General features: G+C 42.8%; 1 protein-coding gene across 1 annotated transcript; it reads left to right on the plus strand.

The window, feature by feature from the left end:
- Positions 1-5,601: 5,601 nt before the first annotated feature.
- On the plus strand, positions 5,602-6,322 carry ASCL1 (achaete-scute family bHLH transcription factor 1). The gene has a single exon (XM_063309313.1). The coding sequence runs from the start codon at positions 5,602-5,604 to the stop codon at positions 6,301-6,303; it is 702 nt and encodes a 233-aa protein (XP_063165383.1). The 3' UTR covers positions 6,304-6,322.
- Positions 6,323-25,090: the final 18,768 nt, after the last annotated feature.

The raw sequence follows: 25,090 nt of genomic DNA on the forward strand, positions 1-25,090 counted from the left end.
GTAGAACTGCACTGTCACTTTCATTTGTTTTGTTGCATGGTTGTTGGAAACATTTAAGCTCTACCAATTCATATGACCAAACTGGTATGTTGTTGTCAAAGATATATGATAACTGAGTATTCTGCCTAACTGGATCCACTCCATCAGGCTCCAGAGCAGAGGCAAAGAAGAGAAGGGTTCAGCTGACCTCTCCCTACTTGTCATATCACTGGCAACCATTCTATCCTGTTACCTAAACAGTTTTCACACCAGTTGGTCATCAAATTTACCTTTTTTCCTAGTCTCTGCCAAGCCCTTTGCCTTATCTGTCATGTTGTTTAGATAATAAGCTTAAGAACAGTGGAAGTGTGGATTAAACATGCTTCAAATGAATAGATAAATATTTAAATGAATAGCTTTTCTGCATCTTTATGTGTTGGGATTTCAGGTAGAACCCGAAATTTGGTCCTTATGAATATATGATTGTACTTACCTGTCCCACTGCTATCAGGATGCAGTGATGGAGGAAGCCAAGAGAATTCAGTCTGCATGACGGAGACATTATGCTATGGGCAAAGAAATAGCACTGTAGGTGTGCAAAGTGGTGACATCATTCAATCCCCCCCAGAGTTAATTAAAGCATCATTACAATGCATTAGAAGATGTTCCTTCAAAATGATGTTCAATATTGGACAGAGGAATCTGGTAAAGTGTCCAAGTTCCCCCACCATGCACGTAATTAACCATTCACACCCAGGGCCCAGAAGTGCAACATAAATCCTTCATTGGCCTTCACAGATTTTCAGCCATTTGCCAAGCTGCCATTCCATTCACTCCACCCAGGCCTCCAACAGAAACCCATGACTCATGGTGAACACATTTAGAGATTAAGGGGAGCTGCTGTACATGTATAGCTGAAAAACATGACAGAAACCTAAAGTTTAAATACAAAATGGATTCTTTCTTTTTCAATGCTCTATTTTATTTTATGTATATTATGTATTTTATTTTATTTTTTAACTTGCAAATAGTTCTCCTGTGGTAACTTCTTCATGCTTGAATACCTCAGCTAGTTAGCTGCTCATACAGACACATGGAAGCCCAGAGTGGGAAGGGACCAATTCTACCATCACCCCTGCTCAGTGTAGGAATTCTGATAAAAACATTCTTGACAAATGACTATCCAGTCTCTATTTGACCACATCCAGCAAAAGGGAGAATACCATCACCTTGGACAACTGATTAAATTGCCCAATTGTTCTTATCATTAGAAAATAGTTCTGCTAGTAGCATTCAACCAGAATATAACTTAATTCAGTTTATTCCAATTATTCCCACTATTCTGCTTTCTCCACTCTGGGATGATAGAGAGCAGGTCATGGCTACTGTCTCTTCCTTCTGTGTGATGTCCCTTCAGGAATCTGAAGATTGGATTCACACAACATGCTTAGTTTGGCTACTGAATTAAGCCATTTTCTGGATCTGCACAACCCAGTGAGTCACAAACTAAGCAAATGTGCTTGCTCAGACAACCTGCTAAGTCACAAGTAAACCATGTTTAAGCTATCCTAGCTTAGTATGTTGTGTAAATACAGCTGCAAGACCTTTCAATGACCTAGTTAAGCACACTGTGTGAGCAGGACCATTCAGGTTCTGATCTACTGTACTTCCAAGATCCTTTGACATCTACTATGGTTTTCTTGTTAAAATATCTTCCCTGGCTAAGGGTCTGCTTCCAAGCACAATTCAAAATGTTGTTTATCATCAGGCTTTCTGGCATTAAGTAGTTCTGGAAGAACCTTTCTCTTGGTCCTCCATAAATGTTTAGGAAGGAGCAGAAAAATGACTACTAGGATTTGGAAGTCCCTACCAAAGGACTAGGAGCTCCCTCTTTGTTGTCCTTCTGCCAATAGTTGAAAATGTTTTATTTTGTCAAGACTCTGGGATTTTCAGCTGACAAAGTTGAGTATGTTTTGTTGACTTTTTAAAAGGGGTATGTGATTTAATCTTAATCTATTTGTTAGCTGCCTTAAGTACCTTTCTTTGGCAGAGAGGTGGGATACAACTCCCATAATAAATATATACATATTTTCACTAATGGGTACTTTCTTCTTTTTTTCACATGCAAGAGCATTACATCTTTATGATCTCCTGTTTTCAGACAAAAACAATCTGAGCTACTGTATAATTTCAGAACTTAATGATGCCATTCTACTGCATTTGCTGACCTGTTTTCCTTTTGATAGGATCAGTCTTACATAACTCTCTTGAAAAATATACCTTTTCACATTATCCTTTCCCACGCTAATGTCTTTCTCATATGTTGGAATTCAACTCTCATCATCCCCAGTCACCATGGCCAAACATCCTTGCACTTCAAGTGTGCATCCTTGCACACTTAATATTTGGTGTAAGTAGGATAATAACAACAGTGACAGCAAAGTCGCCAGCAGCCCAGGCATATAAGCAGACCAATGCAACCATCTTTGCCTTATGTCCATTAGTAGCAGTTTGTTTGTCCTTTGGCAAGCCAGACTCCTCCTCTCCCCAAAGCTGCCATGAAGAGAAAGCCACATGGGTGGGATTGCTCCCATCATCTCAACCTCTTAAGATACTCTCTACCAGCCAGGTCAATTTTGCCATCTTTCTTTTATGGGCAGCTGAACCTACATTTAAATGAGGTATAGGGCTTTTGCCAGGTACTTTTTATTTTCTAAGTGTGCCCAGAGATATTCTTGAAAATATATATGAAGCTGAATGGTGCCATCTCACATGGTATCATGCAAACTTCCCATCTAATTTACGTAATGAGTAGTTTTGTGAAAACACAATGTCAGAAGACTGGAGCCAGGCAGGTGCCAAGGGAGGTATAACTGGTGCCCATGAACCCAAGGCTGCTTCTCCTGAAGCACTGCATGAGAGATTTTCTTTAGGAGGTATTTCTTGCCAAGCTGTTTGAGAAATGCAATTCCCTTCTATCATGCAGGAAAATGAACATAAATCCACACAAGAATTCTTTGGGCTTATTTACAATGGTGGCAGGATATTTGTCCTCAGTGAGCCGGTTTTACAAATCTCTCTTGAGTCTTGAACAGGTGTTCTTGCAGTGATGAAATTTGTCCAACAACAAAGATCCCTGCTGCAAAGTAAGTCAGAGTGGAAAGGGCTTTGGATTTATTACATATCTAAGGCTTAAATCTAAAAAAACCTCTTTGGGGAAGAAAAGGAAGAAGCTATACTACTTCTAATACCTATGGTGAGCTGTGCTTGCAAGAAACAGAGATTTCCTCTTATTTGAGAAGAAATTCACCAACATGTTTCTTCCAAATTTATTTATTTAAATGGATTTATATGGCTGTCCATCTCACTAATGCGACTCTGGGCCGCTAGCAAAAGTTCTTTTTTAAAAAAATACAACATAAAAAAATACATATCATGACAAATCAGAAATGCAAAGTGACCATCAAGTTCCTGTTTGTGAGAGGAAGCCATCTATGCACACTTGTTCTTTCTATCAGCTTGATACTCACTCAGTTTTACTGAGATATATAGACCCTATTAGGGTGAAGAATCTTTTGTAAATGAACAAATACTTTCAAATTCAAACTTCTTGCTCGCAAGCTAATCTCTGTTGCAATACTCTATAATTTCCTACCGGATGCTGAACTGGAAATGAAGTCCAGTCCAGCAATATTCTAGTCAAAGAGACACTAAAACATGGATTGCAGATGAAACCTCTGGGGTTTCACTACTGTGGAGCTAAACTTCAATCTTGTGCAGTACCTTTCCTTCGTCTCATGGCCTGCAGATGTATTGGACTCAGGGCTTTTGTGCAGCTCTGGCAGGCTTTGGGGAAATACCCATTTTGGCACTTACCAACTTTTTTTCTCTGTGACAATGCATAATGTAATTGTTTTCTCCATTGTTTTGAGTTCATTGAGTATAGCCAAGTAAATGGAATGTGGGGAAAAGGCAAAATACTGGAATAAAAAATATTACTGCCTCGAATGAGTATTAATCTACCTGATTATTTCATATATTGAATAATTCTTTGTCTGGCCCAAGGCATTTGTCTCTGAAGTATTATCCCCTTAAAGATCCCTGATTGGGCAACAATTCTTATTAGTTAACAAATCTGGTCGGCACGAGGGTGAATATGGCTGCTATATTACGACCAGTCCTCCCTGAAATCTGTTGGAATTGTTTCCAAGTAAAGACGCTTCAGCTTATGCAAATTCAAAGCGTTCTTTCTTCTTCCTTTAGGGAATACTGTTAACAAATTGATCGGGCAATTTCGACAGCAGGATGTAGGCAGCTTAATCAAATCATTCTGGAGGTATTTTGGTTTTCCTCGCCGACTCATAGAGCGCCAAGAGAGAAAGAAACGGGCGTATCAGCATCCTTTGGGGGGAAAGCCTCCAGCTCAGGGACGCCGCCAGGTTGGCACTGCAACGCGCCCGCTCCTCTCTTCCTCTGCAGGTCCCCGGCGCTCTTCAGACGGGCGCTCCACCGCCTCTATTTCATCCGATCCACCTCAGCGCGTTGCAGGAACGGCTGCCCTTCCAACTCGTCGCGCTGTCCGCGGCCCGCCGGCTTCCCGTCCGCCGCTTTGGGCCATCCATTGTCCTTTTTCTACCTCGATCCCGGAGATGCCTCTAAAGAGGCACCGCCACATCCCTCCGCCCAGCCCCAGAAGCCTGAGAAAGGGTCCGGACCCCTCGGGCAAACTCCATCCCTTTGGACACCCTGCCGCCTCCTCTCTCGGAGCCTCGAACGCCGGCCGCCCCGCATCTTTCCCTGCGGCCCTTCCTCAACCCCTCCTCCTCCCCCGGCCCATTACCGCCCACTTCTACGGCCAACCAATCGGCGCTCGCTGATCCGTGTGGGCCCCAGCCTTCCTCATCCCCAAGCCGTGGTCCAGCCCAATTGTTTATTCAGCGGCTGGGCCAACGGCACGCGCCGGGCGCACGCACTTGCAACAACAAACCTTGGAAGGGGAGAGGTGGAGGGGAGAAGCGGAGGCGGAGCTCGGTCCAACGCGTGTGCGGGGTTTTCTCCCGGTCTCGGACTGTGTGCGCGCGCGCGCGCTTTCCTCCGTACCGAGCTTTCCTCGCCATCCATCCAGTCCCTCCTCACCCCACCCCACCCTCCCCGCAATGAAAAGGCGGCAGCTCTCTTCCGCTCGCTGCCATTCACTGTAAAGCCGGGAGTGTGGAAGGCGCAAGGTGCAGGGTGGGCGTGAGGAGACGGAGAGGCAGCCGAAGAGGGAGGAGGAGGCGCGAGCGTGGCGGGGGGGGGGGGGAGTGAAGTGTGAAAAGAAGGGGGGGAGACGGTAAGCGGAGCTCCGGCCATCCCTTATAAGAGAGACAATCTCTGGTCCTTTTTTGGCAAAAGAGCTTTGGCCAAGCAGGCTGCGCACACGCGAGCGCCACGAGCCTCCCTCGGTTGCAAAGAAAGGGGCGGAGGGAAAGCAAGCGGTGCCATCGGAGCTCGCCTGCGTTCTACCTTCTGCAAGCCTCCCCCCTCTCCCTTCCCGATTCTCTTCTCTTCCTCCCCCGCGCCTAAGGCCGGCAAACGCCGCGAGCCCCGCCGCGCGCCTTGCCTCCTCCGTGCGGCCGCCCAATGGCCAGCGGCAGCCCTGCCAAGATGGACAGCAGCGCCAGCCAGCCGCCGCCTCCCCCGCCATTCCTCCAGCCCGCCTGCTTCTTCGCGGCGGCCGCCGCGGCCGCCGCAGTAGCCGCCTCACAAAGCGCGCAGCAGCAACAGCAGCAGCAGCTGAGCCCGGCGGCGGGCGGCCAACAGAACCAGCCCTCTCCGGGCGCCGCCAAAGCGTCTGTTGCGGCTGCGCCGAAGCAGCCTCAACAGCAGGTCAAGCGGCAGCGCTCGTCGTCGCCGGAGTTGATGCGCTGCAAGAGACGCCTCAACTTCAGCGGCTTCGGCTACAGCCTCCCTCAGCAGCAGCCGGCGGCGGTGGCGCGGCGGAACGAGCGGGAGAGGAACCGCGTCAAGCTCGTCAACCTGGGCTTCGCCACGCTCCGCGAGCACGTCCCCAACGGCGCGGCCAACAAGAAGATGAGCAAAGTGGAGACGCTGCGCTCGGCCGTCGAGTACATCCGAGCCCTGCAGCAGCTGCTCGACGAGCACGACGCCGTCAGCGCCGCCTTCCAGGCCGGCGTCCTCTCGCCCACCATCTCCCCCAATTACCCCAACGACATGAACTCAATGGCAGGCTCGCCTGTCTCCTCGTACTCCTCGGACGAAGGGTCCTACGATCCCCTCAGCCCCGAAGAGCAGGAACTGCTGGATTTCACCAACTGGTTCTGAGAGGCCCTGGTGGCCCTCTCCGCTCTGGCTTTGCAGCAGGTGGGTTTGGCTTGGCTTCTCGGGCGGGGATTCCAGGCGCGGGCGGCGGCGGCGGGCTCTTGGGGCGCCGGTGGCCCCCTTGTGCGCACGAGGAGGAGGAAGGAGCAATCCTAGAGCAGGGTTTCTCAACCCTGGCCGCTTGAAGATGTGTGGACTTCAACTCCCAGGATTCTCCAGCTCTGCTTGCTGGGGAATTCTGGGAGTTGAAGTCCACACATCTTCGAGCAGCCAAGGTTGAGAAACACTGTCCTAGAGAGCACCACCAGGGCACTTGCTGCTCTGAAGCAGGGCATTTTAAAAAGCCCTGCCAAGCTGACCTTACCATCAGGAACATGGCAGAGGACTCCAAATGCAGTTATGAGGGCTTGGGGGATGAGAACCACATCCCACTTCCAGTCACCCAACAGTCTTAACCTGGTTATTGACAGGGGCTGTCATAATAACCACAAATTAAAGCAAATGGCTGCTTTGCAGAAGATGCTAAGAGACAAAACAAAAACCAGCTTAACATTAACCAAGCTTGACGTGTTGACTGAGAGCAGCCGCTAATTTTTTAACTGACCTCATTAAGCTGTTGTGTGAACACAGCCAATGAGAATTGAGAGGCAACTCTGTGGTGCATTTTTCAGTTGATGGCAATAAGGTGGAGTGAATGGGTTGGCTGGGAATTGGGTGTCTTTGTCAAAACCAAAGCTATTGCTGAGATTCCCAAATGACAACTGGGGTGGGTAGCTGTGTTTGAATGTGGGGCTGCTGCAGACTACCAAGTACTTGAAAAATACTCCTGCAGTTATCTTGAGTGACTCTAGTAAGATCCATCAAGTAACTCAGCCCTGGCCTAAGTGGGTTTGTGTATTGTAAAATCTGACTCGCCATGCCAGGGTTCGATAATGAACAAAACATTTAATCTGTGGTAGCCCTGGAAAAAATGATTTCTACAGTTTACTGGGAATCTCAGTGAGGTTTATCAGGAGCAGAGGGCTTTTCTCAAGTAGCTGGATTCCACTGCCCTTAAACTGGTGTTGTATGTTTACTTATATTCACCCCACCCCATAGTGTCTCATCTAAATAAACAAGTATAAAAATCAATAACAAGACATAATCAGTTATAAGCCATCATACCTGAATTTCAGTTTGCTGGCATCCTAATCCAAAAACAATTTATCTGGAAGAAAATTTTCCATATTTAAGCAACATTTCCAGGTAACGGGACCCATAGTTTTGTGATACAACCATCCAAAGGAAATTCTTTCCAACTGTGAGCGATAGCCAGGATATCCATCCTGTTACAGTAAGTGGGACCATCCATGGCCATAAGTAGACTGCCTGTGTCATGTCATACATGTCATATCTATCGCCATAAATAGATTGCCTGTGTCATGTCATTTAAATCCTGGGTCTCATCAGTGCCTGGCTGGAAGTTTGTCTAGGAATTGTGTGCACACTAACTTGAGGTTCACCATGGAAGAAAAGCTCAAAAAGAATAATTAAACAACTCTATGTTTAGTGCAATTAAATGCATGGGTTTAATAGGACCGACTTCCTAGCAGATGTGTTTAGCACTACAGGCTAAAGCTGCAGTACTCTTATGTTTTTTGATGTATAAGCATCTTTAAGTCCTTCAGAATAAATACATATGACTGCACAGTCTAGGACAGAATCATTAATTGGGAATGGGCGTCACTGAACTTAACTGAGAATTGCATAACAATCCCAAATAACTTATTTGATGGTATTAAGTTAACTCCAAATATGCAAGTATAGTGCAATCATATATATCTACTCAAAAGCTAGTCTTACTGAAGCAATCATTTCCAGGTACGTACATGTAGGGTTGCATCCTGGACTGAATTGCAGTCATGCTTATTGTACTGCTTTTGCTATGTGGAGTAGTGACCTGTCATTCCAAAGCCAACTGCTTGAGAACTGGTGTTTTCCATTTGGGTCAGATGTTGACCATGATTTCTCTTCTCTTTCCTTATATTGCACAGGACTTACTGAAAAATTCCATCTTACTACTGCTACTTTTCCCTTCTCATTGTGGAAAGGAAGGAGAGGAAAGCCAAGTCAATGAAGCACAGGAGGAATTGAACTTCCTCTCCACAAAACCTGAAGCACTCCCAGATTCTGCCTTTGCACTCCAACTGTTTAAAGAGACGTGCAGCCCAGGGCGGTGGGCATTTACTAGGAAATAGAGTCCACCCAGCTGAATAGGGCTTGCTATTCCCAATACGTATGCATAGAATTGCAGACCAATGCTTCAGTCCCTTACATACTTATTGAAAGTGGGGGTTACTTTCAAGTAAACATGTAGAATCACACCACACAATGGACCCACAAGCAAAAGGGAGAGCTGTGATGTGAAAACATCTATCTACTTATTCTCTACCCCAAAACTTAAATTATACTGCCTATTTCACAAAAATCTTCAACGGAACTAGGAGCTTCCCTTCTTACTGAAATACAGTATTGCCTCTTCCCCGCTTTTGAAAACTTTTTCACTACTTCCTGGCCATAAATTGGAACACAATCTCATTCTATGTACCAAGAAGTAACAGGATTTAGATAGAATTATTAATATGTGGTCAGACCAAACTTAAGCATATTTACTGAATTCAGTAAATTTATTCTGAAATGTGTGTGAAAAGGTCTGCAGTCCTAGTTGCCTAATACTTGCAAAGACATGGAAAACCCAAACTATGCTGTACTCAAAGAATCCTCTGAAAATGTCTCTCCTATCTTTGTCTACTTTCCCACTACCATTCCCATTATAAAATGCTTCCATTTTTTTCTTGCAATCTTTTTATTATATAAAAAATCTATTTGTATCAAGCCTAACCAATTTGGGGGATATATTAAGCTATTTTTGTATATAAGAGTCAGAGAAATTTATAGCCTTTTTTTGTACAAATGGTTTAAAATGTGTATATCTTGATAACTTTTTTAAAGATATGTGATGCTTATTACCTCTTCATATCTAGATGTGTAGACAACATGACCTTACAACTGCCATGTTTTTGTTATGTGGTTTTGTAAAGGACTTGGAAATGCCTCCAAATGTACTTTAGCACCAATGTGTCTTACTTTTTTATAGAAAGTTTGCTAATGTATTAATAAACAATGTTCACAATGAACAAACTTTATGCAGCTATTGTCCAAACGCAAAATGGTAGCTATTTATTTTACAAGCTGCTGCCTTTTGAAGAAAAGAAAGAAAGAAAGAAGAGGAAACACTCCTCTACTGCCTTTCCATGCTGTTTTATTACAAACTCACAAAAGTCACGTGTAACAACATTTTATACAAATTAGTTTGGTAATAAAACTTTTGTTTCAATTAAAATGATGTCTTCCTGGTTGTTGTGTACCCTTCCGCCATTGATTAAACGTGTATCAGAAAAGGCAAATATTTGGGTGGGGTGTCACTTCTAAAGGTGCATATACAGGATTTCTATACAAAAGCTCCCATATTATGCTGGTATTCTTTTGCCTTTCTGTTTTGCAAATGTGTATTAAATCAAGAGAGGCCTGCCTGTCTGCCTCTTCCATTGTCCTTCATTGTAACCGCTGGACATGTCAAAATTTTCTCCAGAGATTGGATCCCAACAGAGAGGGAGCTCTTTCCTACATCTTCAAGTCTTTCAAATTTGACCACCTCCTAATAAAACAGGGTGTTGTGAATGAATCAGATTGGGCTGGGAGGAAATTAGGGGGCTGACAGATAGGCAGGGGCTTGTGAGGAGAGGAGCATAATGGCTTATAAATATATTATTTGCATTTATCAGGCACTACACATAAAATCGCCCTAAGTAAGTGCCAGTGGTGGAAAAAAGAAACTAAAAAATAAGCCATGAAACAGAAATGCGCACCTTAGCTTCAAATCACTGATCTTTCTAGCTGTTATGTTCCTTCAACAGCGTGATCTGCGTGTAAAAGTACCCAATTACCAAGACTCAAAAAGAAATTGGGGCCTTCTCTCTCACTCCCTTTTTGGCTAGCCTCCTTGTCAGTTAGTAAAGACGTGACTAGAATATATCTCAGGTTCATTCCCCACCACTGCCACCCTCCTCCCCACCCCCTTCCCCCTCCTGCTTCCGTGCTCAGCTCCTCCCGCGTTGCTTTCCAATTCAGTTTGTGCGTCCCACCACACTACACGGCATGCATCCTATGAAACATGCAACCTATGAAACATGCATCCTATCCAATGAAGATCAAATAGCTGCAGGTAGCCAGCCACCCTGTCTTTCAAATCCAGCTTCCTCAAAACAAACAGCAAATCATGCAGAAATTCTTCAGGCACAGGCTATAAAGGAATTTTATTTAATTTACTAGCATTGCATTTCCATACATTCAGCCTCTTCTCTCTCCTCCCCTCCCCGCCTTCCCCCCATGTTTTTCTCTTCTCCCCATTAATATGCCGCTAGGAGGGAACTGGGGAAGTAAGCAGAAAACATCCCAGCGCCCATTACTTGAGTACAAACATTCATTGTTGAAACTGATCTTGGAACCACTGTTTGATTATGAAAATAGTAACGGTTATCGCCCCCCCCTCTGTTTTCCCCACTTTCCCTTCTTTTTTTTAAAGAGGCTTTTTAAAAAAAAAATACACCCACTTTTACACTGATGCTATGATAAGGTTTTCAAACTGAATTTAGCCATAATTTATGGCTATGAATTAGAATCCTGCTCATTTTGATCTGAAGGCCAAGTTAACATTTCCATATGTGGACAGGTGTTTCTCTCTCTCTCTCTTTTTCTTTCTCTTTCTCTCTCCACCCCTACTTCCCCCCCATGCCCCCAAATCAGATCTGAATGTGATACTTCCTCAGGTGAAAGAAATGACGTTCTCACTGCTTGTAACAAAGTCCAAGACAGGCATCCAAATTTTCTCACCTGAAGACTCACAGGTACATCTCTTCCCTGGGAATAGGAAGAAGGGGTCAAGAAGGATTGAGGTAAATCTCTGAGCATTTCACAATACAAAAGCCTTTTCTTGTGTTAGGAGGAAAGCTACTCAAGGGCTCTGACATGTTGGATTCAGCATTTATAAACTCCATAAACCAAAAAACTCTACTTAATTGCATGGTTAAGTTTTCCAGTTACCCATCTAGAACGAGATGGGGGAGGATCAGGTAAATTCACTCAAAATACAGGTGGATATTTTAGATGTTTTTAAAATGGGAGGGCAGAATATTACAAAGCTCTTTGCAAATACATCTCAGCTATGCTTTTTTAGCCCTTTATAATAAACAATTAGTGGAGCAGTAGCTGCAAGCAGACCTAGAGGCTGCAGTGTTTCACAGAAGCAACTGGGGGACATCTGCAGAGACCCTTTGGTTAGAGAGGAGCTGATGAGCTCAGACAGGCAAAAGAACAAAAAACAGCTACCAACATGCAACATTGGGCTTCACATTACAATGGGCTAGTATCCATGCCTGAATACTCATCATGCTATTCCCCTTGGAGTATGCAGTCCTATGCAGAGCAGAGAAAAGGAGCAAGAAATAAAATAATAAGCCAAAGAAATTAAAGACGTAAGAAAAAGAAACAGAGGTAAAACTTGTTTACAGTAAGACCATGTATTACAGGTAGTTCTTGCTTAACAACCATTCGTTTAGTGACAGTTCGGATTTATGATGGTGCTGAAAAAACAACTTATGACCGGTCCTCACACTTACAACCATCGCAGTGTCCTCATGGTCACGTGATCATGATTTAGGAGCTTGGCAACCGGTTCGCATTTATGACCATCGTAGCGTCTTGTGGTCATGTGATCACCATTTTCTGCCTTCCCAGCCAGCTTCTGGCAAGCAAAATCAATGGGGAACTGTGTGATTCACTTAACAACCACATGATTCACTTAATGTCTGTGGTGATTCGCTTAACAACTGCCGCAAAAAAGGTTGTAAGATTGGGTCAGATTTGCTTAATGACCAGTTTGCTTAGCAACCAAAATTCTGCTCTTAATTGTGGTCATTAAGCAAGGACTACCTGTACATCTTTCTATCCTTGTAAATCCATATCATCCGTCCAGTACACCTCTTCGTACTTTGCATTTTGTTCTCTAAACTTCTCAACTCTTTCCGTTTGAGGATCTTAACCAATTCCATCCAACCACAACTTTCTCAGTCTTCCCCCTCCTCTCAGCAAATCCACTCTTCATATATCCATTCTGCCATATGACCAAACCACTCCGATAGAATAAGTTCATACTGGTCACTCATGTTTGTATTCAATCCTCATGTATTAAATCCTGACCCAATCTCTTTTTGTTTACTACCCAAGTACTCCATTCTTACTGCATTCAACTTGATTTTAGGTTTCTCCAGACATATCCAACACTCACTTCCAAGTAACAAAATGGGCAAAAACATGCTATTTTACTCATTCTGCAAATCATTTATTCCTCACAATGGATCTTTCTACCATCATTTTCATGTATTAAAATTTCTCAGCTTCCCTCTGTTTAGTGACCATTATGCCAAAATACACAAATTCAGCTACTTGCTTTACCTCTGTTGTTATGTATAACTTATTTATTATTCTGCTGTTTCAGTCATGACTCTAACTGGCTTACAGCAAAACGTACAATACGTGACATTACACTAAATAAATCTGTAGTCACCCACACACTTTTCAGATCCATATTTCTTGTTGCATCATATAATCTATCTAACATTTGCTGCAAATCATTCAAATAATCAGCCAACAACATAGAATCATCTGTATACCAAAATACATGTACATTCACTCCCTCAACCAACACATCTCTAATATCACCACAAGAACTCCTTATATTTTATCCATAAATACATTCACACATCTTGGCCTTACTCCCTGGTCAATGCTGGACCATTTGCTAAGCATTTTGTTTATTCTCATGCATGTTTTGCTTTCATGTTCACGGCTCTTACCACATTCAACAATCAACCTTCAACCCCATATTTGCCCCAAATATTTTATAATTCAAGTCTAATCACTTTATCATACTGTATGCCTTTTCTAAATAAATAAATGGATAGTAAACATTCTTCTTCACATTCATATTTTTCTCAGTAGCCTGCTGAAGAGCAAAAATCTGGTCAGTACTGTTTACGTTTTGCTTAACATAAAGCCATCACTTCTCAAATTTTATTTACTGTAACCTTTGGATCAGAATTCTGCCAGATATCTTCCCAGGCATGCCTAACAAACTAATCCATCTGTAGTTTTCATATTCTTCACTCCTGCTATCTTTCTTTTCAGACATGGGAACAAAGCATTCTTCAGATTGCTTTGAGGCTCAGATGCATCCTTGACATACAACAATTCATACAGGTACTCTGTAAGCACCACATTCATACTCATATGCCCCCCTTTTCATATTTTTAATTGGATACGAACATTTATAGCATTCAATTCCACCATTCCTGACATACATTTCAGACCTTTCATTCATTGCTAAGCATATTCCTTCACTTCCCTGCATGTACTAATTACCCCCACTCCACAGGACCTGTGAAAACCTTCACTTAGATCAGTGTTTCTCAACCTTGGTAATGTTAAGATGTGTGAACTTCAACTCCCAGAATCCCCCAGCCAGATTCTGGGATTGAAGTCCACACATTTTAATGTTGCCAAGGTTGAGAAACATTGACTTAGAATTACTTTTTTTAGTTTCACAAACTACATACCTATTTTTATTTATTTAATTTCATTTGTTAATGCACGGTCCTTACCATTTATTCCTTTTACATTCCATGTCACAAATTTCCATATACCATGAAAAGTTAATGTACTTCCCATGTTCCCTCTCTGTTTAATCATTCCTTCCATCTTTACTATGAAATGCATGGTTCCTAATTTTTCCTTTTCCTTAACAGCCTCTCCAGCTTGACATCTCCCAGACATTTGACACCAGCCCCCACTTGAAGTTTATCATGACACAATTGTACTCTGACAAACCCAAGCTTCCCCTTTGATCCAACAACACTGTGCTCTTCCTCTTATGAGGCCATGAGTAAGCAACCTACAGTTGTCACTAAGAGTTCTGGTTTAAAAGTAGCATTTTCTCCACTATCCCACCTCAACTTCAAATGTATCACCTTGGAAGCAAAATCAGGCATGACTGGGAAGGGTTGGAAAACTGGGCTCCATTCATAATCTGTTTCCTGAGTTCCTTTCATACTTGCCATCTTTCCCCTTTCTATTTTTGACACTACTTCTTTTCAAATTCCCATAAAGTAAGAAACCTTTATGAAAGAAGAGGAGGCATATTAGGCTCTTCTACTTTAAAAGTATTCCAAAATGGCATCTGTAGGACTTTTTAGATACAGCAACTGTCAGCCCAATAAGGATTACCTGAGGGACCATCTTTTCCCAGTTGTTTCTACCTGTCTAATCCATTCCGGCAGGATGGGCATGCTCCGGGTCCCGTCAGCCAAGGAATGCCGGCTGGCGGGGACCAGGAGATGTGCCTTTTCTGCTGTGGCGCCTGCCCTCTGGAACATCCTCCCTCCTGAGATTATGATGGCCCTGACCCTTCTGGCTTTTCGGAAGGCCTTGAAGACCTGGCTTTGTGCCTGGGCCTTGGGCCCCGAGTGTGCGAAGTGCCCCATTTCATGGTTGTGCTGACACCAATGGTTTCAAAGATCTCTAGGTTGTATTTATATTTAATTTTTGTATTGTTTTTATTGTCTGATTGTTTTCATTATTGTAAGCTGCCCAGAGTCACTGGTCTGAGATGGGCGGCTATATAAATTGAATAAATAAAATAATAATAATAATAAATAATAATAAATAAAGTAGACCAGACTAAGAATGCCATATAGGTCATGATGACTTTTATTGTAACAGGTATAGTAAAAGAATCTTACAAGTCTGAATGTGGTTCCCCCTCCCTCACTTTATCTTCATGTGAACTAGGGAGGGGCTTGTATGAGACATTTCCACATGTTATTTTCTTGGTCCCTCTTATCTGACCATTATTACCAATAGTGTGCACTGAAAATGACTTGTTTTTGGCCAGTGACAAAGCCAAGAAGGTGGCACCATATTAGCAGCTTAAGGTTTGATCTGGATACGAAAGAAGATCTGTCCATTGCCTTGGTAAAAGCTCTTCCTCCTGTCCTTCAAGGCCATTCCCTCTGCCCTCTACAGCACCCCTGCTCATCCCCCCTGCGGTATAATGAAGGATCAAACTAGGCTTTTGTTGTCTATTTGCTAGTTTCCCTACAACTGCTGTTTCAATCATTTCCCTTCCTTTTTCCCCTTAAAGTAAAAGAGGTGGCTGTCCAGCCATTAGTCAGTTTCAGTTATTTAACACTATACAGGGTCTAGCAAATTGTATTATTGTGGTAGGGTCTGTCTCCTTCATCTTTGAGCAGATTTTGCCCTGGAACCTTCCCGTGTGTGTCTTTATTTCATTTTTTAGAAGCTTGTCCAGATGAGGCATGGAACCTCATAGACAGAGAAATCAGCTTAGAGAAGCTAAGGCAAGGCCCATTAGCCACAGGACCCTGTTCATGGATTCCTTATTGGCTGATGACATACTGGAAAGAGATGATAGCAAAGCCAGAAAACAGTCACTCTGTCTATAACAACTAAGTAGGATGTTCAGCTGCTCACCTTTGAAGAATATTCTATCTATCTATCTATCTATCTATCTAATTTGTCACCGCTCATCTCCTCTCACCAGGATGCCCCCTCTGAATTCTCGGTCAAAAGTGCCATGTACCAAAGGCCAGACAAGGACATTTTGCTCTAAAGTGGAAAATCCCACAGGCACCTCCCCACTGCCCCACCAGTGCTCTTGCTAACAATGCGCTGAGGAAGACAAAGCTTTGCAATTTTTTGTGCCATTTGGTTGACCTGCACAAAAGTGGAAGTCAACTACCAAATTTGGGATTTTTCTGTGGTCTTGTTCCCTTTTTTATTTTTGCCTACCAAAAAGTTTTTGCCACCAGTGAGTTTTGTACACCAATTGATTATGTCTGATTATTTTGTCCGACTTAAACATTCCACCCCACCCCCGATGGGTTAGGATCAGGGTTATTGATTGATGGCCAACAGTTACCTCTGCAAAGTTATGTACCCATGATGTGATTACAACAAGGATATCACTCTAACCAATTATGTCCACAGCAGGCAAAAACTTTTTGGACATGATACTTCAATGCTAGTGGTGGGCAATAAAGAGCTTTTTCTTCTTTTGCCTGGCCCACAGCATGCAACTGCACTGATATGCTGAGTGGACTATGGGCAGGAACCTGGAATACAAATCGTAAAAAGAGATGGAATAAATAGCCACGAATCTGTAAAATCCTTAACATTGGTTACCCTTGCAGGATATCTCCAAATCCACTGGCACCTTTCTTTGCCTCGTGGTAAGGCCGGCGTCGGAGAATTCACTTTGAGGTCACCTACCGCGGCTGCATTTCATAGGACGGTACGAGCAGAAAGAGGGGAAGGCTGTTCTAGGTGCCGGACCTAACCCCCGCCCTGTTAGCCCGCTTTCCTCGACAAAGGAAGGAAGGAAGGCGGTAGGGCGCTTTCTTATCCTGCGCCGTATCACGCGCTGGTTACTGCACAGCCTCCGCAGCTGGAAGGCCAACCGTGCCGCAGGGCCCGCCGAAGCGGAGGAGCGCGTGTCGGGCTTAATGATTTATTCAAGCGTTAGACCATCCCGGTCCGCTCCCGACGCTGATTGGCTGCAGGCATGCGTCGCCTGTCATCGCGCGCGCCGAGAGCCCTCCCGCGCAGCACAGGCGCTGCTCCCAAGATAACAACGCCCTGAAGAGGCGCTCCGTTTACCCGACGGTGAAAAGAAGAAGCAGGGGGGAAAGCAGGGAGGCGGGAGGAACGGTCCTAAGAAGTGGCGGTTGCGGAGGGAAGGGTTAAGGCTGCAAAGGAAGGGTAAATCGCGCATAACGCAATGCCGGCAACCGTGGGTTGCAGAGACGCTTCTGAGCTATTTTAGGTCCAGACAGACTCCTCTTACCTACCCGAATCTGGCCACTTTAGGCGCTGGGGAGGGAAAGTATAGTAAGAGATCGAGCTGGCTGGTTTCCCTGGGGCGGGAAAGTGAGGAGGGAGAAGGGGGAATGCTTTGGAACTAGTCCTGTCTAGTTTACGTTTTGGAAAAGTGAAGGAAGTCTGATTTATCGTTTGACAGCTAAGACAAATCAGTGGATGCACACTTCATGCTATGCCTTAATGTGCTTGGTTTTGTTCTGGCTTTGTGTAAAGCGCAACCCAAGCATTGTGGTTTTTGATTCAGTGTTATGTGTGAACCAGGCCACTATAGTTTGATCAACAGTCTGGTCAGAATAAACCATGGCTTAGCCTGTGTGAACCCAGAATTTATATTACAATTTCAAAGACTTCAGTTATGTATCTAGTATGCAATGTGAACTCAGCTGCTATGAGATTATGATTTGTCATTCATGGCTTCTGATCTACCATGTTTTGTGAGTCTAACCAGTTGTTGTTTATTCAAAAATCCAAGGTTAGGGAAACTTGGCTTAGTGCCACACAGGTTTACATGTAAGGAAGATGATGGAAGGAGGGAAACAAAATAATGATGGTGGTGTTAAAATGAGCCCAGATCTAAGGATCATTCTTCGCACCTTCCTTCTTTGGGCCTTCTCATGTCTCTTGTGTGGATGTTTAGTACTCTGGACTCTTGAAATGCACTATGTAATTAGTTGGTGGTTAATTATAATGGTTATGTTTAGCAACCCAGAATATGCAGTGCAAATAGGCTGTGTGGCATAATCCAAAACTTATGTAGGCTATGATCCCTTCTTCAATGCACAGTTCAACATTCAGATTGTCTGTCTAATTTAATATGCCCATAAAATTAACTTCCAGAAAAGGAATTAGTTATTGCAGCAGGATATTCTGACAGATGCTAAAAAGTCATTCTGTGGTGGTAGGCCAAGTTCTGTCAGGTATTTTCCCTTTCATTTCGTTTGGGTGGAGGAAATTTCTTAAGGACTGATCCAGTGAAGGTTAAAAGGATTGAAGTTGGCTATTAAGCATATTCCTAATCCTCCTGTTGAAGTCATCAACAGGAGGATTAGGAATATGCTTAATGGCCAATTCAATCCTATATAGTGTAGATGTATGGAAGTAGACATATTTAGGAGAACTCTTGAAAGATACTTAGTTTTGGTTATATATTTAACTTTTACTGGGTAATCCTGTGCAGCCTTACTTGGAAGTCATTTTCTCTGTATTCAGTGAAGCTTAAAAGGTAAAGGTAAAGGTTTCCCTTGACGTAAAGTCCAGTCGTGTCCGACTCTAGGGGGCGGTGCTCATCTCCGTTTCAAAGCCTTGGAGCCGGCGTTGTCCATAGGACACTTCCGGGTCATGTGGCCAGCATGACTCACGGAACGCCGTTACCTTCCCACCGAAGCGGTACCAATTAATCTACTCACATTTGCATGTTTTCGAACTGCTTGGTGTGCAGAAGCTGGGACGAGCAACGGGAGCTCACCCCGCCGCGCGGTTTCGAACCGCCGACCTTCCGATCGACAGCTCAGCGGTTTAACCCGCAGCGCCACCGCGTCCCTTTCAGTGAAGCTTATTCCCCTAATAATATGTTTATATATTGTTCTTGCTTTAATCATGGTTTGTTGAACAAGCCACAACAGATGTGTTCATACAACACAATAAGTCAAAACCAAACAAATCCCATTATGCTTTGGCATGACATATGAACCCAGCCAGGAATGCAGTTTTATAGAACAAAGTTATACATACCTTCTCAAAATTGTCCCATTGGGTTTAGTGGGGCCTACCCATCATTTAAATGAGTTCAGAGATAAATTTTCCTCCTGTTCAACTTGAAGGCATAGTTCCAGGGACACCCACCAAAAGGGAAAGGTCCAAAAAGTCAGGATGGCTTTTTGGACCTTGACCATGCAACGGAAGCCCTGTCCCTGTTTTATTTGTATGTGACTGCCCTATTGACTTTTTGGATACCCTCCCCCAACACCTGCATAGTGCTCTTTTTAACCGAGTAAAACAGTTTAGTTTCATTGTCCAACTGCCAGCTCAGCCACTGATCCCTCTCAGAGGTTAGTTAAAGACAAAGCAAAAATGCTGAAAATTCTTCATGAATAATGCTGCTCTCCTTTCCTCACTGGAAAGGAAGACACCCATTTCAATGCAGGAGCATTTTGTTATGCTGGTCTCGCCTAAGTCACAGAAAGAGCCAAGAAGAAAAGCTGCAACAATTATGGGTCGCCTGTCAGAAAACATTAACGCCTTCCTTTCCCTGCCTGTCAGGCGTACTGGAAGTGAGAACTGCCATAGCAAATCACACCTTCACCCCTGCAGATATATGAAAGCCAGAAGGAGGGGGATGCTAAATATGTGCGTAGATAGACCTTGCAAACCACATTTTGTTTAAAATAATGGCAGACCTTTGTTTTAGGTTGACTCAAATGATTCCAGAATAAACATAAAACATTGCTGTCAATACAAAATATAATATTTTAAAAAGCAAGCAATTTAAAACTTCAGATAAGCTGATACTAAAAACTAACAGCAGATAAAAATCTAGGATTTTAAAAAAATCCCAGAAAATAAGACCAGTCTTAATTTTCTAAACAAGACCTTCAAAGAAGGGAAGTGATAGACCAAATGAGTATTCAGGAGCCTTGGCACCCCTATAAATGATGCTTTATCTTCCAATATCTTCAGGTGGTAAATTGTCTTCATGGGTTAAGCTATGATTAAAGGACAGAATCTAAGGAAATTGTTTAGGAGAAAAAATACAGGATGTTGAACAGGAGTTGAATGAGAAGGAAAGGTGTTGTATTCCTATTTCAGTGTTGGTGTCCTGGCTAAGCAAAGACCATGCCGAGACGAGGAGAAAGTCTCTAGTGTTTTATTTAACTGCTATTGTAGACAGAAAATTCTACCAAACTGAAGAAGCGTGGGAAAACCCAGACAGATAAACCCCAAAACTTAAGGCGGGTCTGTTCTGGGCTTCTTTGAATGACAGCTCAAAGTCTCTAAACTACGCATGCATTTTTCCCCTGGATAGGGGCGTCCTCCTGCTCACCATCCATACTCATGACAGTTGGGTTTATATTAGTGTTATGTTCAGAACCATGAATCTTTTATTCATCTCTTTAAGTCAAAATACTGATACATAATTATTACTGTTATTATGCAACAATCAATATTCTTAATCTTGAATAAACAGCAACACCCTCCTGTGTGGGGTGCCGCAGGGTTCGGTTCTTTCCCCTCTCCTATTTAACAATTACATGAAACCACTGGGTGAGATCATCTGTCACCACGGGGTAAGGTATCATCAATATGCTGATGATACTCAACTATACATCTCCATCCCAGGTGATACAAATGATGCTGTGACCACCCTCTTTCAGTGCCTGGAGGCTGTAGGGATCTGGATGAGGAACAACAGGCTTCAGATAAACCTTGGTAAGATGGAGTGGCTGTGAGTTGGGGGCTCCTCTGTATGCGGAAACTTACCATCTTTGGTTCTGGGTGGGGTCGCACTGCCCCAGACAGACCCAGTGTGGAATATGGGGGTCCTCCTGGACTCATGGCTCCTGCTCGAGGAGCAGGTAGCAGTTATGGCCAGGAGGGCCTTTGCGCAACTTTGTGTTGTGCTCCAGTTATGCCCTTTCCTGGATCGAGATGCCCTGGTCAGCTCCCACATAGACTATTGCAATGCACTCTGCATGGGGCTACCCTTGAAGAGTATCCAGAAGCTTCAGCTGGTCCAGAATGCAGCCACGCAGGCAGTTGTTGGTGCCCCAAGATTGGCACATGTGACACCACCACTGTGTGAGCTGCACTGGGTGCCAGTCTGCTTCTGGGTCCAATTCAAGATGTTGGTTATGACCTTTAAAGCCCTACATGGCATGGGGCCAGATTACCTGAGGGACCATCTCATCCCTATAACATTGACCTGTCCCACCCGGTCATGCAGAGAGGGCATGCTATGGACCCCATCAGTAAGGGAATTCTACTTGGCAGGGTCCAGGAGGCAGGCCTTCTCTGCAGTGGCGCCCGCCCTCTGGAACATTGTGCCCCCGGAGGTGAGGCAGGCCCCTTCGCTCCCGGCCTTCCAGAAGAATTTAAAGACCTGGCTCTGCTGCCTTGCCTGGGGTGGGAGGACCAATAGCTCTTCCTGTGGGTGGCTGGCGCCATAGAGCCCTTCCCAATGAATGAGACCTTTTGCCACTTGGATTTTATATCTATTTTATTTTCTATCTATATTGTAATTAATGTCTTTTATGGTTTTCATTGTCAATTTCATTGTAAGCCGCCCAAGTCCCCCTTTTGGGGGGAGATGGGCGGTGCTAGAAATCTGAAAAATAAATAATATAAAATAAATAAATATTATGTTCAGTTGGATAACAGAAATGGAGCTTTCACATTATTTATTTATTTTATTTTATTTTCTGGGCAAAGTCAAGGCCATGATAGGATTCTTAGATTATCATAGTGTCAAAATCTAGACAACCACCACAAGGCATAAATAACAAGATCAAGAAAAGTAACTTATTGCTGCCATCTAGGCAACATCCAGAAATTTGCAGCCAGTTAGGGTAGCCCATCAGTGTCCTGGATTTCTGTGCTCTAGCTGTTTGCTATGAAGGCATTTTAGAGAACTGTTTTCAAAATATGGCCTACTTTCCAAGCTTGATCACATGGACCAGGTATTTTAGGAATTACTATATGATGTGCAAAGCTACCTGAGAAACTGGACAAGTCAACACAGTTTTCTGTCGCTCCTATCTGACTGTCTGGTGTTCTTATTTTGTTCTTTGCCTGTATGCATACTTGTATATGAGTTCCAGCATGATACCTGGCTGCCTAATTTTACTTCAGGATAGTCCAATTCTGCCCAGTGATGCTACTTAGTCCCACCCTCTAATCTGGCTTAACCCTCAGATTATAATATCATATACTGCCTAACGGAGGTATTATATCTCAGATACTCTCAGTGGTGTCTGTTAATTCAGGATGGCAGACAAGTTCTCACACAGGGATAGCCAGAAATAATATAGTATATGCTATTTGTAAAGCTATACCTACATAAAATCAGAGCCCAATAGAGTAAGAGTACTAAAAATCTTATTTTAACCATCTTTACCCATGTTTAGCGTATTTAAAAAGCAAGGAGATCATTGGGCAAATCTCTCTGAGAACTCAGCTCTTCTGGTTCCCGCCAAGTACATCTTATAAATATACAGCTGTAGCTTATGTAGATAGGAAATTTTATTACAGCATCTATACTCTATAAATAGATTTTGAACTTAAGTGTAAGTACTTTTGTAAGAAAGCATTGATTTCAAGAGATCACACATCAAAGATTGTACTTGATGTTTTGTCAAGATTTTGAATATTCATTTACATAATGAAGGAAAAAAGTAGAGAAAGGAGATTAAAAAGGGAAAATATACCCTACCTAAATACTACTTGATATTTGATATTTATTCTTCCTTTATATTGTTTAAATCTCCACAAATTTCCCTTAAATGTGTGGAATGACCTCCCCGGATACCTCTGTGCAACCACCTCTGTTTCTCCTTCAAAATTCACCTTTTGCGAAAAGATGTTAGAATATTCTCAAGTTCCAGTACCCTGCTATCATGAACAATATAAATTTCCTTGGAACAATAACATATCTTTTTACCTAACTGCACTTATTTCCTCCATCTATTTTAAACTGTAGGCCTTTTGGAATAGGAACCTATCAGAATTACTCTATGTAATCTAACATGTACAGAGATGGTAGCATATAAGTAGTAATAAGCATGATGATAATCATTCATATCAATTGCTATTATTTCTTTATGCCCCTCTACTGCACCTTAACTTCCATTTTGCCTGGAGCCTGCAGAGATGAAGGGAAGCAAATGTGAAATTTCACTTTCTGCATTCTGTTGCAGCAAGGAGAAGACAACCTGGACTTACCCATCAGGCAAAAAAGGAGAAGGTGAAAGAGAGTGGAGCAGGTGCTGCTGGTCCCCCCTTATTACCATCTTCTCCATTCCTGTACCCATTTTTCATCTCCTTTATCAGATAGTGCACAAGAAGTATCTTCTATCTGTAAAACACTTCAAAAATCATAGGTGCTCTATAGAAGTCTCAGTGTAATCCTAACTCTAATGTCTGCCAGCTGGAAGGAACTTGGATGAGCTAATCAGGCTTCCTCAATGAGCCTCCATCCTTCAACGTAAATATCAGCTGGGAGATGTGGAACATATCACCAATATGGAACATCAATGAATGAGCCAAAAAAGGGCCATATGTAGATGGCTAGGGCAAAGAGTAACTATATGATGTCTAAGGTCTTTCTACATGTCCACTTCAAATCAAAATTTCAGTAAGCCAAGGGCTACTTTGAATGGAACCCTCCAATCATGGCTGAGGAATACTCTACATGAGAATATTTATATATGAATAACCCAGTTTTGGATATTGGATATCCCATGTGCACACGCACACAGAAATTTGTACTTCTTAGTATTTGTAATGCAACTTGCAATTGAAAGGAAATCATAAAACAGCATTTACTATGGAGAAATATACACAGGCTTAGGGTAGAAGAATATATTTGAAAATTCAATTTAGTACCAACATGTATGAGAAGAGTACATAAAGAGTACACAAAAATGCACTTACGGGAAGTGAACATATGTATAGCTATATGTATTTTGTATGAAGTTCACAAGCAGTTTGAACAGAATTTGCATTGTTTGTAAACATATAAAGACTAACTGTCCTGGCTTGATAATATTGATGCAATGTTAACATCTCTGTGCCCAAGTACACATCTGCAGTTTATCTGTTCATGTTGCCAATGCTGAAAACATTGCGAGCAGTATATTTAAATTGAAAATAGTATTTATATATATGTTGCACATCTAAAATGCTATTCTGCTAGGCCCCTAGCCAGACCGGCAGTTTAAAGAACCATGCATGCTATTTTGGCACAAGTTGCCACGTAAAAAATTCAGAAAACACTTCAGTCTATACCATCTCAGAAATGGACCTAGTAATCATTGTAGAGCAAGCCTCAGAAGTCCTAATGAATTCAGTGATTCTGACTCTTTAATAACTGTTTATTTCTACTATCTATTACATCAAAAAAATCTATAAACTAGGATTTTATAAATCAAAACTGAACATTAAAGAAGTTATATGTCCCTATAGACAGAACTTTATTTATTAATTCATTTATTAGATTCAGAAGGCTACGCAACTCCATAACACTCCAACATTAGAAGATAATAAAAACAGTAAAAAACATAAATCGTGTGTGTCCAGAAACAGCAAATTCTCAAATAGATAAAATCCTGTAGGAGGCCAAACCACTATTCTAACCCAAAGGAATCCTGAAGGAAGAGCCGCATCGCCAGAGACTTAAACACTGTCAGAGTGGGAGCCATATGGGTCTCTGGGGTATGCTGTTCCAGAAGGCAGGTGTCCCAACAGATGTCATTTTAATTGAAGGAACCCGGAGTACCCCAATTCTGCCTGATCATTGAAAAATATAACTTCTCAGTTCTATAACATATTGCATTATGGTTGGGTGTTTGAAGAATACCTATTTACTTCTAGTAACTGATTGGATATTTCTGATTTTTTAAATTATTATTATTATTTTTAAAACCAAATCTGGGTTTCATGCACTTCAGGTCACTTGAGTGAACTCTTAGAAGGTGGGGATGGCTGTAAGGCATCAGGAACGGTAATAATGGACCCGTAGCACCCC

The sequence above is a fragment of the Candoia aspera genome, chromosome 7 (assembly GCF_035149785.1).
Source record: "Candoia aspera isolate rCanAsp1 chromosome 7, rCanAsp1.hap2, whole genome shotgun sequence".
NCBI classification, from domain to species: Eukaryota; Metazoa; Chordata; class Lepidosauria; order Squamata; family Boidae; genus Candoia; species Candoia aspera.